At 53.1% G+C, this 14,756-nt stretch overlaps 1 protein-coding gene across 1 annotated transcript in view; it reads right to left on the bottom strand.

Moving 5' to 3' along the window:
• LOC125440800 (NAC-alpha domain-containing protein 1-like) overlaps positions 1-14,756 on the bottom strand; it is a 45,204-nt gene that overhangs the window by 12,895 nt on the left and 17,553 nt on the right. Inside the window, exons 2-3 of the mRNA XM_048510807.1 lie at positions 4,199-9,880; positions 2,490-2,786 (exon numbers count right to left, since the gene is read on the bottom strand). Coding sequence (XP_048366764.1) covers positions 2,490-2,786; positions 4,199-9,880 — 5,979 coding nt within the window. The remainder of the gene's footprint in view (positions 1-2,489; positions 2,787-4,198; positions 9,881-14,756) is intronic.

Genomic DNA, 14,756 nt, shown 5'->3' with positions numbered 1-14,756 from the left:
CTCTTTCAGCTCTCTGATTCTAAGCCAAGCTGACCTACAAGCTTGGGACCTCTCTGTGCTCAAGACTTTGCCAGAGCCTGAGGGCAATGCTTTAGGGCAGCCGGCTAATGCACAGCCTGAGTTCCTGCCTGTGCCTCCTGGGGAACAGTGCTTCTGTATAAATGCAGCCAGCCCCTTTGCAGAAAGCTCAAGGGCACGAAGGTTTTTTCCCCCCAACGTTCTCATGCAGCTGCTCCCAAGGGAGGTCAGCTGCTTTCCTCCCTGCCCCCCAGCACTTTGAAGATTAATTTCAGCAACGGTTTCCACCTCCCACCCCCAGTTTTAGCACAAAACATTTAAGGGAAGCCTCTGTTCCGCCCGGGGCTGCGAAACAGTGACTCTGACTGGCTGGTCTCGGCACATAGACATTCAGTACTTTGAATCCAGAAGAAAACACCCAAACCCTGCGCCATTGGGAGGTGGTGTGTGGAAGGAAAGATCTGTCTTCTGAAAAAGCTTATTCAGTTTGCTTGCTTGATGGCCAAGTGTAGGTGCTTGCCCTAGGATTCTGAGCAAATACAACCAATCCACTGTTACACCCTAAGTCAGGGGTGGCCAACCTATGGCACTCCAGATGTTCATGGACTACAATTCCCATCAGCCCCTGCCAGCATGGTCAATTGGGCATGCTGGCAGGGGCTGATGGGAATTGTAGTCCATAACATCTGGAGTGCCAAAGGTTCGCCACCACTGTCCTAAGGGATAACACACTTGTCATAAGACAGCAATACGTTTTAAGTCTTTATAATGAAAATTCTTGTGTTTACATACATACAAAAGTACTCCTTGAATCTCTAACCCAAATAATGCTTTCAGCTTACAATAGACACTCACATATTAGTAACATGCAAATAGTGAATCATCATTCCACAATAATATTTGGTTTTGGGCTAACCAAACTCTGGTGCGTTTGGTTTTGGAATTCCTTCAGAGGCCCAATACTTGTAGCTCTAATATACAAAATTCTCAAAGGAGCGTGTGTGTTTAATATTTGACTCTGGCTCTTATGAAACTACAGCTGACCACTTTCTCTCATGCCTTGTGTCTAGTCCTCAAAGAAAGAATTCTGAGCAGCAATTTTGTGAGGAAGGGTGTGATAAAAACCACTTTCTACCCATTGTAGAGCATCGTGAGCAGCAGTGGCATAGGAGGTTAAGAGCTCGTGTATCTAATCTGGAGGAACCGGGTTTGATTCCCAGCTCTGCCGCTTGAGCTGTGGAGGCTTATCTGGGGAATTCAGATTAGCCTGGGCACTCCCACATACGCCAGCTGGGTGACCTTGGGCTAGTCACAGCTTCTCGGAGCTCTCTCAGCCCCACCTACCTCACAGGGTGTTTGTTGTGAGGGGGGAAGGGCAAGGAGATTGTCAGCCCCTTTGAGTCTCCTGCAGGAGAGAAAGGGGGGATAGAAATCCAAACTCCTCCTCTTCTTCTTCATCGTGCTCCCTGCTTTTAGTTTAAGAGTGCAGAGAGGCCTGCAGTGTTTGCAATTTCCAACTCTGCAAATGCCACACGGAATGCCAACAAACATTTGAAGAGATTAAGTCTGAAGGGCCGCAGCAGCCCTGGCCCAGTGAACTCCTCCGGCTGAGGAGAGCTCTCATATTTTCAGTCCTGATCTGGCTCCTGTTCCAATAGCTGACGTTTCAACTCCAACAGGGCGTTTTTACACATGCTGAATAATGCACCTTCAATCCATTTTCAATGCACTGTAGCAATATAGATAGAACCAGGGGGCATCCATTGAAAATGCTGGGGGGAAGAATTAGGACTAATAAAAGGAAACACTTCTTCACGCAACGTGTGGTTGGTGTTTGGAATATGCTGCCACAGGAGGTGGTGATGGCCACTCACCTGGATAGCTTTAAAAGGGGCTTGGACAGATTTATGGAGGAGAAGTCGATTTATGGCTCCCAATCTTGATCCTCTTTGATCTGAGATTGCAAATGCCTTAGCAGACCAGGTGATTGGGAGCAGCAGCAGCAGCAGGCCATTGCTTTCACATCCTGCATGTGAGCTCCCAAAGGCACCTGGTGGGCCACTGCGAGTAGCAGAGTGCTGGACTAGATGGACTCTGGTCTGATCCAGCAGGCTAGTTCTTATGTTCTTAATAGGTTGTTGTGGTTTTTCTGGGTTGTATGGCCGTGTTCCTAAAGGAGAAAATGCTACTGGAACACAGCCATACAACCCGGAAAACCCACAACACCCTAGTGATTCCTGCCATGAAAGCCTTTGACAATACACTGTAGCAATCGTTGACAAGGAGATTTTGCCACCTCACACAGTAAAATCCAGTTGCAAAAGGCAGCAAGCTGCATTTCTCAGGGTGTGTGAAAGCGGACGCTGCCGTTCGTCCTGCATCTTGAGTGCCCACCTTCCGCCGCTACGTCTCCATCTCTGGTGCAGCAGAAGCCCCCGGCAGCCAAATGCAGAAGCTGCAGGAGAAGTTACCTTTGTGGTTGGCTTCGTGGGTTCCCCTGCCCACCGAGGGCTTCTTCTCGCCCAGGAGGGCCATCCCAGTGGCTTCCCTGAGGCTCTCGATCTCTGGGCAGCGGTAGGGCAGGTCCCTCTCGCTGGAGGAGCTCGACTCAAGCAGCAGGGCCCCGCGGTCGACTCTCTTCTCTCTGGCAGAGAGGGAGTCTTTGCTTCTGGAGTCTTTGTTCCCAGGCAACCGGTTCCGACCTCGGGAATCCTTGCTACCTGCAAGCTGGTCTCGGCCAAGCATGAACGGTCCAGCACTCTGAAGGACTGGAGAAAGAGCCAGGTTAGAGCACAGGTGGGGATGTCTCACCTCAACTGGACTAAGTAGCATTGCCCAGGACCTCACAGGTGGACTGAAGTTAGCTGTCACCATCTGCCTCTCCTTTGAAGCTGATAGAAGCCAGGAATCAGGTGCTGGAGGACATGGGGGATCAGACAGATTCACGGAAGAGAAGTCTACCAGTGACTACTAGCCATGGTGACCAAAGGGAACCTCCATGTTCAGGGGCAGTCAACCTTTTACTCCCAGTGCCAGGAGGCAACATCAGGGGAAGGCCTCTGCCTCTATGTCTTATTGTTGGACCTCCAGAGGAGGTCGTTGGCCACTGTGTGAGATGGGATGCTGGACTAGGTGGACCCTCCCTGGTCTGATCATTTATGGCTACCATTCTTGATCCTCTTTGATTTGAGATTGCAAATGCCTTAGCAGACCAGGTGCTCAGCAGCAGCAGCAGCCGCAGAAGGCCATTGCTTTCACATCCTGCATGTGAGCTCCCAAAGGCACCTGGTGGGCCACTGCGAGTAGCGGAGAGCTGGACTAGATGGACTCTGGTCTGATCCAGCTGGCTTGTTCTTATGTTCTTATGATCAGAGGGCTGTCATGAAACTCTTATCAAGGGAAGGTCTAGGCCTCTATGCTCTGTGGTTGGCCCTCCAGAGGAACAGACTGGCCAGTGTGTGAGACGGGATGCTGGGCGAGATGGACCATTGGCACAGTTAAGCCAGGGACAGCCAGAAGAGCTTTGGCCCTATTCATACCTCATGGGCTGCAAAATATGCTAGTAGGTGCCTGTGTTATGCATGCGTGTCAGTGCTGTTCTGCATATCTGACCTTTGCGTCTACGGCAGTGGTTCTCAACCGTCCTAATGCTGCAACCCTTTAATACAGTTCTTCATGTTGTGGTGACCCCCAACCATAAAATTATTTGTGTCTCGGTTCCTAAGATCATTGGAAACATGTGTTTTCCGATGGTCTTAGGCACGGGTCTGCAAGCTGTGGCTCTCCAGATGTTCATGGACTACAAATCCCATCAGCCCATGCCAGCATGGCCAATTGGCTGATGGGAATTGTAGTCCATGAACATCTGGAGAGCCACAGGTTGCAGACCCCTGCCTAAGACCATCGGAAAACACATGTTTCCAATGATCTTAGAGGCTGATGGGAATTGTAGTCCATGAACATCTGGAGAGCCACAGCTTGCAGACCCCTGGTCTTAGGCGACCCCTGTGAAAGAGTCGTTCAACCCCCAAAGGGGTCGCGACCCACAGGTTGAGAACCACTGATCTACGGAACGCTGCTATTGGAGTGGGCCACCTCCAGAACCTGGGCACGCTTGAGCACAGTTTGCAGCCAGGCTCTTCACCTTATACCTGGGATGAGGTGAGGAAATCAGGCTTACCTTCCGTTGGAGGTTTCTTGGAGTCTTGCAGGAGGAAGGGGGTCTCTTCAGCACAAGTGGGCTCCTCCTCGGGGTTTGTGGAAGAAGCAGGGAGCCAGGAGGCAAGCACCGGACCTGGGGGCGGGCTCTTCGAGGAAGGCAGCGGCATCGGTGAGGGTGACACCACAGGCACTTGGGGGGACTCTGAGCTTGCAGGAGGAGGCGGGGAGACAGACGCCAGCTCCGAGGGAAGAGATGCAGGTAGCTCTGGCGCGGGAGGAGCAAGGAGTTGCGTTTCTGAGTTAGCTCCGGGGGGCTGAGGGGTCTGCGATGCAGGGGAAGGGGAGTCGGAAGGAAGGAAGGTGGCAGAATCCACGACAGGAGGTCCCACGCCTTCAGCACCATCCGAGGGCTCGGCTTTTGCTTCGCCTTCCTGCCCGCCCTCAACCACCAGTGGGCTGCCAGTGGCTCTTGTGGTGTCCTGTACTGTGGTCTCTTCCGGGGTCTCCCTGTTTCCCACTTTGGCTGACAAATCAGCATCCAGGGCTCGAAGGGGCATTTCCTTGGGCAAACGGAGAGATGGAGGCCCACCAACATCTTTGGGGAAACAGATCCCCTCTTTGGCAGGCTCTTCCGACACAGACGTCACCAGGGAGCAGCTGCCGCCCTTCGGGGTTTCCTGTGAAGACGGGGAAGCACCTTCAGCTTCGGGGGCAGTCTCAAGTCCCTCTGCCTCCAGCGGGTCGCCATCTTTTCCTTCCTCAGTCGGCCAAGGGGCATTGTGGTCTTGGCCAGCGGCGGGACCCCCGAGAGGAGTCGAAGTGCCCGCCTCTCCTAGGTGACTGACTCCCGCTGAGTCAGGCATAGGTTTCCCAGAGGAATTCTTCAAGATGCCCCCTTTAAGGCTGCCACGAAGACTTTGTGCTTCTGCTACCGGCAGGCTGCTCTTGAGACAAGCGCCGGCCGTTCTCTGCTCCTTCCGGCTCCCGAAGGACCCTTGCAGTATGCTGGTTATTTGTTGTTGATCGGTGAGGACATCCGGAGACCCCACCGCTCCAGCAGAACGCTGCAGCAAGGCACCAGGCGGTTCGAGCCGGCCACGCGTGGCTGGCGAGCTCCCTAGAGCAACAGTCTCAGAATCAGCCACGGCTGGGCCACGGTTCAAGGTCCCTGAATAGTCTGCTGCTCCAGCATGCTCTGCTTCGGCCTGGGGGTGGCCCTGCGGAGCAAGATTGGGCTCGGCCAAGAATATCTCCTCTTCAGAAGCAAAGAAAAGAGGCTGGATACGACTCGACACGGACGTTGCGTTCTTTTGCGCCTTTTCACGCCGCGAGCTGGCCAAGCCCTGTTCTTTAGCAAGAGCCGCGTGATGCGGACACACGGCCACGTTTGGCTGAGGAGGACCCTCTTCAGTCTCAGCTGACGGTTCCGGCTCAAACAGGAGGGGCCCCGGCTCAGAGGCTGCTGCCCGCCGATCCTGCAGAGGAGGACTCTCCTCCACTACGTACACTGCGCTGCCCTTGGCTTGCTCAGGAGTTAGCCAATCTGCTCTCTCGGAGTCCGGAGATGCAGCCAGCACAATGGTCTCGTTGGAACTATAATCGAGAGCGGTGAAGAAGCTGGAGTCCGCGTTCGAGTGTGAAGGAGAGACCCCCGGCAGCTCTGAGGAAGACTTGGCCGCATCTTTTCCCTGCCACAGGAGCTCAGGATCCAAAGCCGACGTGAGGCCTTGAAGCAAGGCCTGAGCGAACGTCTTCTCTGCTAGCTGCAGCCCTCTGGCCCCGATTACGGGGGGGTCCCCTCTCTTTTCTGCAGAAGGACTGCTCCAAAAGGCCCCACTGATCTGAGCGCTGGTGTCTAAGTAACAGTCCTTTTCAGAAGCGAGCAGAGAGTCGGCTGTTTGTGGCGTGGACAGTTCAGCGTCGTTGGTTGCTGTCAGGGGCTCTGGAAGCCGGGCGCTCCCGAGCTGTGTCCGTTCAATGGGCTCACTGGTGGCCACATCAGCCACGATACTGGGAGTTGCCACCTCGTTCTCCTGGTACCCCCTCCTTTCACCAGAATCGGTCAAGAATGGCCCACGGCCACTGGTCTTACCCACTGCATCAGTAGCCTCAATGCCCTGAGCTGGCACTAGGTTCATATTATCATCTCTCAGGTTGGGCTGTCCAAGGCCCCTTGGAGGAGCACTGACTCCCTGCAGCTCCAGAGACACCAAGTCAGGCAGCCCCGGGGCCTCCGAGATTACGGGTTGAGCTTCAAGTCGGTGTAGACAGGAGGCAGCACCTCTAAGAGTGTTTTCGGAAACAGAGTCTGCCTTGAGCCACGCTCCGCTTTCATATTCCGAGGTAACTTCCTCCTCCTCTGAAGGAGTATCCCAATTCTGGTCTGATGAGGCCGACGTAGACAACTGCTGTCCCTCTTCCATCATCTCAGAAGCTTCCTGAGGCTCAACAGCTTCTCCTCCCAGCCAGCCCTCATGCTCATCATGCTCTCTAGATACGTCCTGAGCTCCATGCGCCACGTGGCAGCTCTCAGTGGTCTGAGGACCTCTCACGTTGAACTCTTTGGTCTCTGGGCACTGCTGGAGAGGTTCAGAAGGGGCGTCCTTGCCTGAGTCCTGCTTCTGGCTGGAAAGATGCTGCCCGACATGGGATTCCACCTCAGGCTCTCCTGAACCTTTCCGAGCCCCATAGAGGTCCCAACCCAGGTCTTCAGGAGGCACCCGGATGCTCTCGTGGGGCAGAGGAGATCCTTGAGGCAGAGATGCTGCTGTCTCCACGATCACCTCTGAGGCAGCTAGGGGAGTGTTCTCCTGGGCTTCATCTAACCCAATGAGGAGCTGTGGATCTGCCTCAGAGAAGGTCACCCCCATGTGATCCTCATTGTTGTTCATCAGATCCAGCGACGAAGCTTCCTCCAGCTCATCCTCGGACTCAAAACAGGCAAACAGGCATTCCCCCACAGGCTCATCCGCTCGAGTCACTTCTGGCTGTTCCAAGATGGCCGCCTCAGAGGATTTGAGGAAGGACACAAACGGAGCTGTCCCCTTCTCTGGGTCCATGTCCAGCACTCCACTATCCTGCCTTCCCAGTTCCGGTGAGCCTCCTTCAGAAGCATCGTCTCGGTCAAGGAGTTCCAGCAGCCGTTCTTCCGATTCTTTCAGCCTGGCAGCGATGTCCAAGGTGGGTGAGTCCGTGGCCTCCGTGGCCGAGAGCTCTACAGGCTGGTATGGTTTTGGGTACCATCCCAGAGGGATGGCAGCTCCCACACAAACATGGCCGATCCATTCACCGGACACTTGACTGGCTGGCTGAGGCCTTTCTGGGGCGCTGTCCAAAGGAGGCAGGTTCTCTGCTTCATCATCTGTATCGAAACAAGCAATCAGGCATTCCCCCGAATCAGGGACGCCTCTTCCCGGGGCCTCTCGCAGATCAGAGAGCGGCTGATGCTCTAAGGAGCTGCAAGAGGAGCCCGTTTCGCCTTGAGAGTCTTCTTCCTTGCAAACGGGCGCTCCAGGAGATGCGGTGGGGTCCTGCTGGAGAGGAGACCCCCTTTCTGGACCAGTGGGAGAAACAGCGTAGCTGCTTCTTCCAGAACATTCAGAAGCATCACCAGGGACCTCTCGCTCTGGCACAGCTTGCAACGCGGCAATGCCTGCGAGCTCAAGGTTCGAATTCCCTGGGATCTGCTCCTCCTGGGATGTCTTGTTCTCTTGCGGTCGGCCCTGGGAAGACGCTTTCCCTCCGGCGGCAGACGCAGATCCTTCCTCGTCAGTGTTGTAAGCGTCCGACGAGGTCTCCATCTCACTCTCGCTGCCCACGTGGGACGCCTCCATCCCTGGGTCCTCCACGGGGGGTTTGGCCTCTTGCTGCGCGGCATCCGGGACCAAAGCGTACTGCTCTATGCTGTACAGCCGCTCATCTTCCTCCCCGTTGTAGGAGGCCGAGTCGGAGGACTGGGAGGTGTCGTCTTGGAAAGCAAAGGACTCGTCGACCCCTTCGTTGATGGACGTCTCTGACAGGGAGTGGAGGAAGGAGGCAGACGTGCTGTCGTCATCCTCTGCGCTGTAGAGAACGTCGTTCTCCACCGGCTCCCCCTGGGGGAACAGCGTTATTTCCATGGCCTCTGCCTCGAAGATGAGGCTCCCGTGGAAAGGCAGAAGCAGCGCAGGGATCATTGGGTCGTTCTCCGTGCTAACCGCACCATCGTCCAGCGGGGAAGTGACCACCTCTGCTTGCAGCCTGCCAGATACGTCGGCATCAGAGGAGCAGACCCCAGGTGGACTGGCCGGCCCCTCGGATGGAAGCCCTGAGAAGGCAGCTGGGGAGCAGCGGGAGGGGGCGGGTTCTACACGCTCTCCCGAAGTATCACCAGCAGGCGAGCTCTCTCCTTTGAAGATCCTGTGGCCCGAACCCTCGAGGCTCCGTTCTGCTGCTTCTTCCGCAGAGCCTCCGCTGCTCTTCGGCCATGACAATATCTCCCGTTCCGGATGCCAGGAGTCCATTCTCGCAGCAGCCGTTTCACAACCCCAGTCGTCTCCGTCTTCCTCGGGTGTCGTCTGCCCGTCGTCTACACCCTCGTCGTCCTCAGCGGTAAACAAAGCGTGAACCAAAGTGCTGGAAGACAGCGTGCGGAAAGCCACCTCTCTCTCCAGGTGAGGAGACTGACACGACGTTCTGAAGAGCCCCTCGGAAAGATCCAGCTCTGGCAGAGATTCGCCACAGTCTGCTGGAACTTCCATGGCTTCGGACTCGGCTATGAGGTTTGGCGAGCAGGACGGGGAGGTGCTGGCGGTGCCGGACGAGGCCCAGCTGCCCCCCTCCGCAGTGATGTAGGACCCCGAGGGCGAGGTGGGCGTGGAGCAGAGGCCTTCGCTGTCCAGGTCGCCGGGCTCCTCGCTCAGACTGTCTTTGGAGAAAGGGGGAGGCCTGAGGAGGGGAAAGACAGTCTTGATGGGGGTTGAGGGAGCCGTGAAGTAGAGCTCGGGGTCCAGGCCGCACGTGGTCTTGAGAGGCAAGGGCTGGGCCTCGGCCAGCTCCTCAGGAAGGTCTTTGGCAAGTGCAGGAGGCGGGAAAGGCACGTCGGCCAGAGGGTCACCCTGAGAGAGGGGTGCCGCTGCCATCAGCTCTGGAGACTGCAGGCCCGGCAGAGAGAGACAAGCTTGACGGTCACTCAAGCCTTTCGTTACCTTACGGGGAGGCTGCACGGGGAGGTCCTCGAAGGCCTCCAGGGCCTGATTGTCCGCCTCATCCTGCTCGGCCTCACTGGAGCTGGATTCCAAGATGGCCGCCTCCAGGGCCTGCAGCTCAGCCGTCCCCGCATCTTCCTCCTCAGCGAGGCACTGTGTCTCCTCCCCCATAACTACCCTGGTGTCCAGCATGTCCACACTCGTCAGAGGAGCCCCAAGACCCTTTGGGACCCCCTCCAGGACTTTGGGGTCTGGTTCCATCAGAACGTGCCCGCATTCAGTCAGGGCCGCCAGGCCGGCAGCCGCACCGCCAACGGCCGCGTCACAGCTGGCTCCTTCAGGCTGAGGGCGGTCTTCTTTCTTGGCCGGCAGGAAGGCGGGGACTCCTTTGCCGCACAGGAGGGGATCCAGCGGAGGGTCAGCCTGGAAGGCAGAGGCAGCCATCGGGGAGATCTGCAGCGGAGTCAGAGCCTCGCCACTTGGGGTAGAGGGAGTGGAGATATTCCGAGAGTCATCTGAAGAGGAGGAAAGGGGACACACGGTTAGATATCATGCTAGAAGGCAGGTGTCATTGCCCTGATGGAGAAGGAAAATCAACTAGCCTCAGGAGCCAATACCTGGAGTTACTGTCAGAAAAACAGCTGTGGGCATCTAGCCATTTCCAAGTTCCCTGATGAACAGGAAGGGCCAGACTGCTTTCCATTCCTACCCGCTCACCACGGAGGTCCATGGTAAATGAACAGCTGCACTGTGGGGGAGAACGAAATCAGGGAGGCATCTGAAGGGGATGAAGTAGTAATAATGGGATACTTTAACTACCATCATATTGACTTTAACTACCATCCTATTTGGCAACCAAAACGGTCAAAGGTTGTCAGAGTATGCTGTCCAAAGCATGCTGCCCGTTTGTTCCTTGCTGACGTAAATACTTGTAAATAGCTGCACTGTATATAATCTGCACTTCACTGAAGTCTACCTGCTTCTTGTGGTGTGTTTGCTATCGTGGTGCTACAGCTAAGTATCCAAGCTACTGACTCCTGCTCTTGGTCACGTACCACCCGCTGTGCCGCGGGTCTACTCGCTAGCAAAGGTCTGGAGTCCAAGCCCTATGAAAAGAGGGAGCTGGGGATGTTTAGTTTGGTGAAGAGAAGGTTAAGGGGTGACAAGATAGCCATGTTTAGATGTTTGAAGGGATGTCATGGATTGCCCCTAAACATTAGGAAAATCTTCCTGACAGTGAAGGCTGTTCGACAGTGGAATGCGCTACCTCAGAGTGTGGTGGAGCCTCCTTCTTTGGAGATTTTTAAAAAGAGGCTGGATGAACATATGTCGGGAGTGGTTTGATTGTGTGTTCCTGCGTGGCAGGGGGTTGGACTGGATGGCCCTTGGGGTCTCTTCCAGCTCTATGATTCTATGATTCTATGACTGAATAAATGCAGGCCAGAGAGATAAAATTTCTGGACATCCTCATTCATTGTCTCCTTGAACAGACGTGTCACGGACCTGACAAGAGGGGAGGCGACCAAGGATTTAATACTCAGTGGCCCTGCCAGAGACTGGGCGCGGGATGTGGATGCGATTGAGCCAGCTGGCAACAGGGACCACATTTAATTTCTACGCACGTGGGGAACTGCCTGGGAAAACTCACACCCATTACATTTTGACTTGGAAAGAAGGAACGTCTTTAAAACGAGAAACCTGGTAAAAAAGGAAATGGGAAGGAACGGTGAGGAAGGAGCAGCAGTGGCGTAGGAGGTTAAGAGCTGGTGTATCTAATCTGGAGGAACCGGGTTTGATTCCCAGCTCTGCCGCCTGAGCTGTGGAGGCTTATCTGGGGAATTCAGATTAGCCTGTGCACTCCCACACACGCCAGCTGGGTGACCTTGGGCTAGTCACAGCTTCTCGGAGCTCTCTCAGCCCCACCTACCTCACAGGGTGTTTGTTGTGAGGGGGGAAGGGCAAGGAGAATGTCAGCCCCTTTGAGTCTCCTGCAGGAGAGAAAGGGGGGATATGAATCCAAACTCTTCTTCTTCTTCTAAAATCTCTGGGAAAGGCTTTGGGGATTACTCAAATCTTCAATAGTGGAGGCTGACCCAGATAGCATACCACAGGTCAGGAACGATAGTATAAAGTATAAAGTCCAAGAATACAGTCCCAGAGGTCACGGCCATGGATAACGGTGAAGGAAGCTATTGGAAAAGGAAAGCCCCTTGGGAAAGGGCGGGATAAAAATACAATAAAATAAATAAAACAATTTTAAAAGTTCCTTCAGAAACAAGAAGGTTGGCCCAAAGGGAGCAAACACAAGCCAACACAAACTTGCATGAAGGAAATGTAAGCAAACCATTAGAGATGCGCAAAAGGATTTTGAAGGGCAGAGTGCTTAAATACATCAAGGCCAACAATAAGAAATTCATCAAGTACATTAGGGGCAGGAAACCAACTAGGGAAGCAGTTGGACTGTTGAAGGGCCAATAAGGGCAGATTTCTGTGAAGGAATTTGTGCCAAGATCCTGTAGGTAACCATTAAATAGAAACCCTAATTGATCACACTAGTGACTTGGTTTAGTTTCTCTGAAGGGAACTCACCCAGATATGGGGCAGCGGAGCTCCTGAGGGTGGTGGAAATGTAAACAGAGAAAGGATTAGGTTTTCTGGAAGAAAACCAAAAGTCCAAAAGTCCAATTGGCCATGCTGGGAGGGGCTGATGGGAATTGTAGTCCATAACATCTGGAGTGCCAAAGGTTCGCCACCACTGGTCTAGGAGTTAGTGGTTTAGGACCTGTGTTGGTTACACTTAAGTGAAGTCAGGAATTAAGTCTTGTCAGCACTGGAATGAGAGATTTCCAAAAAGTTAAAAAAATCTCCTGATGATTAGGATAAGTTTTTTTAAGTGACTGTAACAAACTTGAAGGCACAGGAGTTAGTGACGAGGGCTACCCTTGTAACAGCAATTTAAAGATTTTGAAACATCCTGTCAATAAGTATCTTCTCTGAACCAGCTTCTTGTACATACTTAATGTGATTCTTGGCTTAAAACCTTTTCTGATTTACTTCAATTTCCTTGTAAATAAACCAACAGGTAAATGTTTGAACTCTACATGCCTCTGGTGTCAATTTAATGTTTCGCTGGCTGACAGGAATAGATTACTGAGTGTCCACACAGAGCTACCCATCTTCCTGAATGTACAGTGATTTGTGGGGGAGGGTAATCTATCATACCCTGCTTTTTTCTCCAGCAATGAGTCTCAAGGTGGCTTACAAACTCATTCCTTTTCTCTCTCCACAACAGACAGTTTTGAGGCAGGTGGAGCTGAGAGAGTTTTGAGAGAACTGAGACTGGTCCACGGTCACCCAGCAGGCTTCATGTGGAAGAGTGGGAAAGCAAATCTAGTTCACCAGCTAAGAGTGCAGGCAAAATGTCAGGAGAAAAAACTACCAGAACACGGCCATACAGCCCAGAAACCCCACAACACTCCAGTGATTCCTGCCATGAAAGCCTTCGACAATGATACAATTCCTTCACTCATTTTGGAGCAGCAACCCGACAGTTTCTTTTTTTAAAAAAAGGCATTCCAAAATCATCCAATGAAAAGGAGATTTGACTATCAAAAGCTTACACCCAAAAATCGTGTTTGTTCGACCCAAACTTAGCCATTGTATTGTCGAAGGCTTTGCCATTGTATTGCAGACCAACCCTAGGAAGCAATTCAAAATTAAGCTCCCACAAACTCAGGGAGAAAACGGGGTTCAAAGTGCCCTAAACAATCAAAGGAAAAAATCTGAGAGAGTACAGAACCCAGATGCAGCCCCCACTCCAGCCTCTCCTCACGAGAAGACCAAGCAAACAGCTCCCGGGTACCTCCAATCAAGGATGCTGCGGACGCAGTAAAGGATCCATTTTGGAAAGGGCTTCTAAAACTGTCACTCACGACCAGCTCCCCAAAACAGCCCCCCTCCCACAATCACCCGACAAAAATCCTAAAAACGTCCCTCCGCAGGATCCCCTGCTTTACCTGTTGTCAGAAAGGAGAAAAAACCTGGAATCTGAAATGGCTCTTGGGAAAACGGGGTGGGATTATTAAAGGGAAAAACAGGGGCCAGAGAGGAGATTGCTGTCTTTTAAGAGGTTTCTTGGTATCCGTCCCAGACAGAGATGGTGCCCGTCTACTCAGAAGGAAGTCCCATAGTGGTCTATGAGGCTTACTCCCAGGTCAGCAGGCCCAGGATTTTGCCATCTTTGCTCTGAATCATGACAGCTTCTAGGGCAGTGATGGCGAACCTATGGCACGGGTGCCAGAGGTGGCACTCAGAGCCCTTTCTGTGGGCACGCGCAAACAGAGTCCCCCCCTCACACATCTAGGCTGGCCACGGGCTGCTGGGCTCGATTATTAGCATTAAACCTAAGACCTAGTTTTGGGGAAGCAGTGTAGGTAACCCTGTTTAGCGCTGTTAAACCCCACTGATTTTCATGCAAAGAACTAAAGCACGATCCTTTACCTGGGAGTAAGCTCGGTTGCTGGCAATGGGGCTTGCTTCTGAGTAAACCCTCCTAGGGTCGTGATTCACCCGTTGGAAGAGTTGCACGGTTGCTTCAAAGCAAAGCCACCGACTACCACCAAGCTTACTCCTGAGTAATGGACGCCTTGGAGCCAATCATTTTGTCTAAACTAAAACCTCAGCATTCAGGTTAAATTGCCGTGTTGCCAGTTTGCGATAAATAAGTGGGTTTTGGGTTGCAGCTTGGGCACTCGGTCTCGAAAAGGTTCGCCATCACTGTTCTAGGGGTTAGGAGACAAAATTGGGTTGTTCATGGGCCATGCACTTACAAATGGGGGGGGGTTAAGTTCACCCCCCACTGTTTCCCCCCATCCACTACTAGCCCAGACCAGCCAACTCGTGAGATCTAAAGGGACAGATGGAAACATACAGGGATACCTTTTCTACTCTCCAGCAGAGTTCCCAACAAATTCCTTGCAGGTTAAATTTTCTCGCAGCACTCCTGCATTTTTAATAAGGGCATAACAGGTAGAAATCCAGCAGATAATGTTTCCCCCACTGTTTTGTCCGCAACATGGCCAAAGCTTCACCTGATGACTTTCTGCCTGCCGTACATCTGTTAAAGGCGCTACAATTCTGCTAAGTGGGGGATAAACAACAGTCAGCAACTCTTTAGCAGCTTCCATTCCCTTTTCCATTAGTGGCCGCTGCCCTTCGCAACAGCATCCTTTGCTTCCGGACATTGTGCTGCTTGGCTTATAAATAAATAAAGGCCCCATTAAAAAGGCCAGGAGCTGCTCACGGATTAATCCTACAGTTGGAGAAGCCGACGCATCTAGTGCTCAGTGCTCGTGGCGGAGAATCCTGGAACATCCTGACCCCTACAAATGT

This window comes from Sphaerodactylus townsendi, linkage group LG11 (assembly GCF_021028975.2).
Source record: "Sphaerodactylus townsendi isolate TG3544 linkage group LG11, MPM_Stown_v2.3, whole genome shotgun sequence".
NCBI lineage: Eukaryota > Metazoa > Chordata > Lepidosauria > Squamata > Sphaerodactylidae > Sphaerodactylus > Sphaerodactylus townsendi.
The sequence above is the reverse complement of the archived record's forward strand: the minus strand, read 5'-3'. Positions and strand labels throughout refer to the sequence as shown.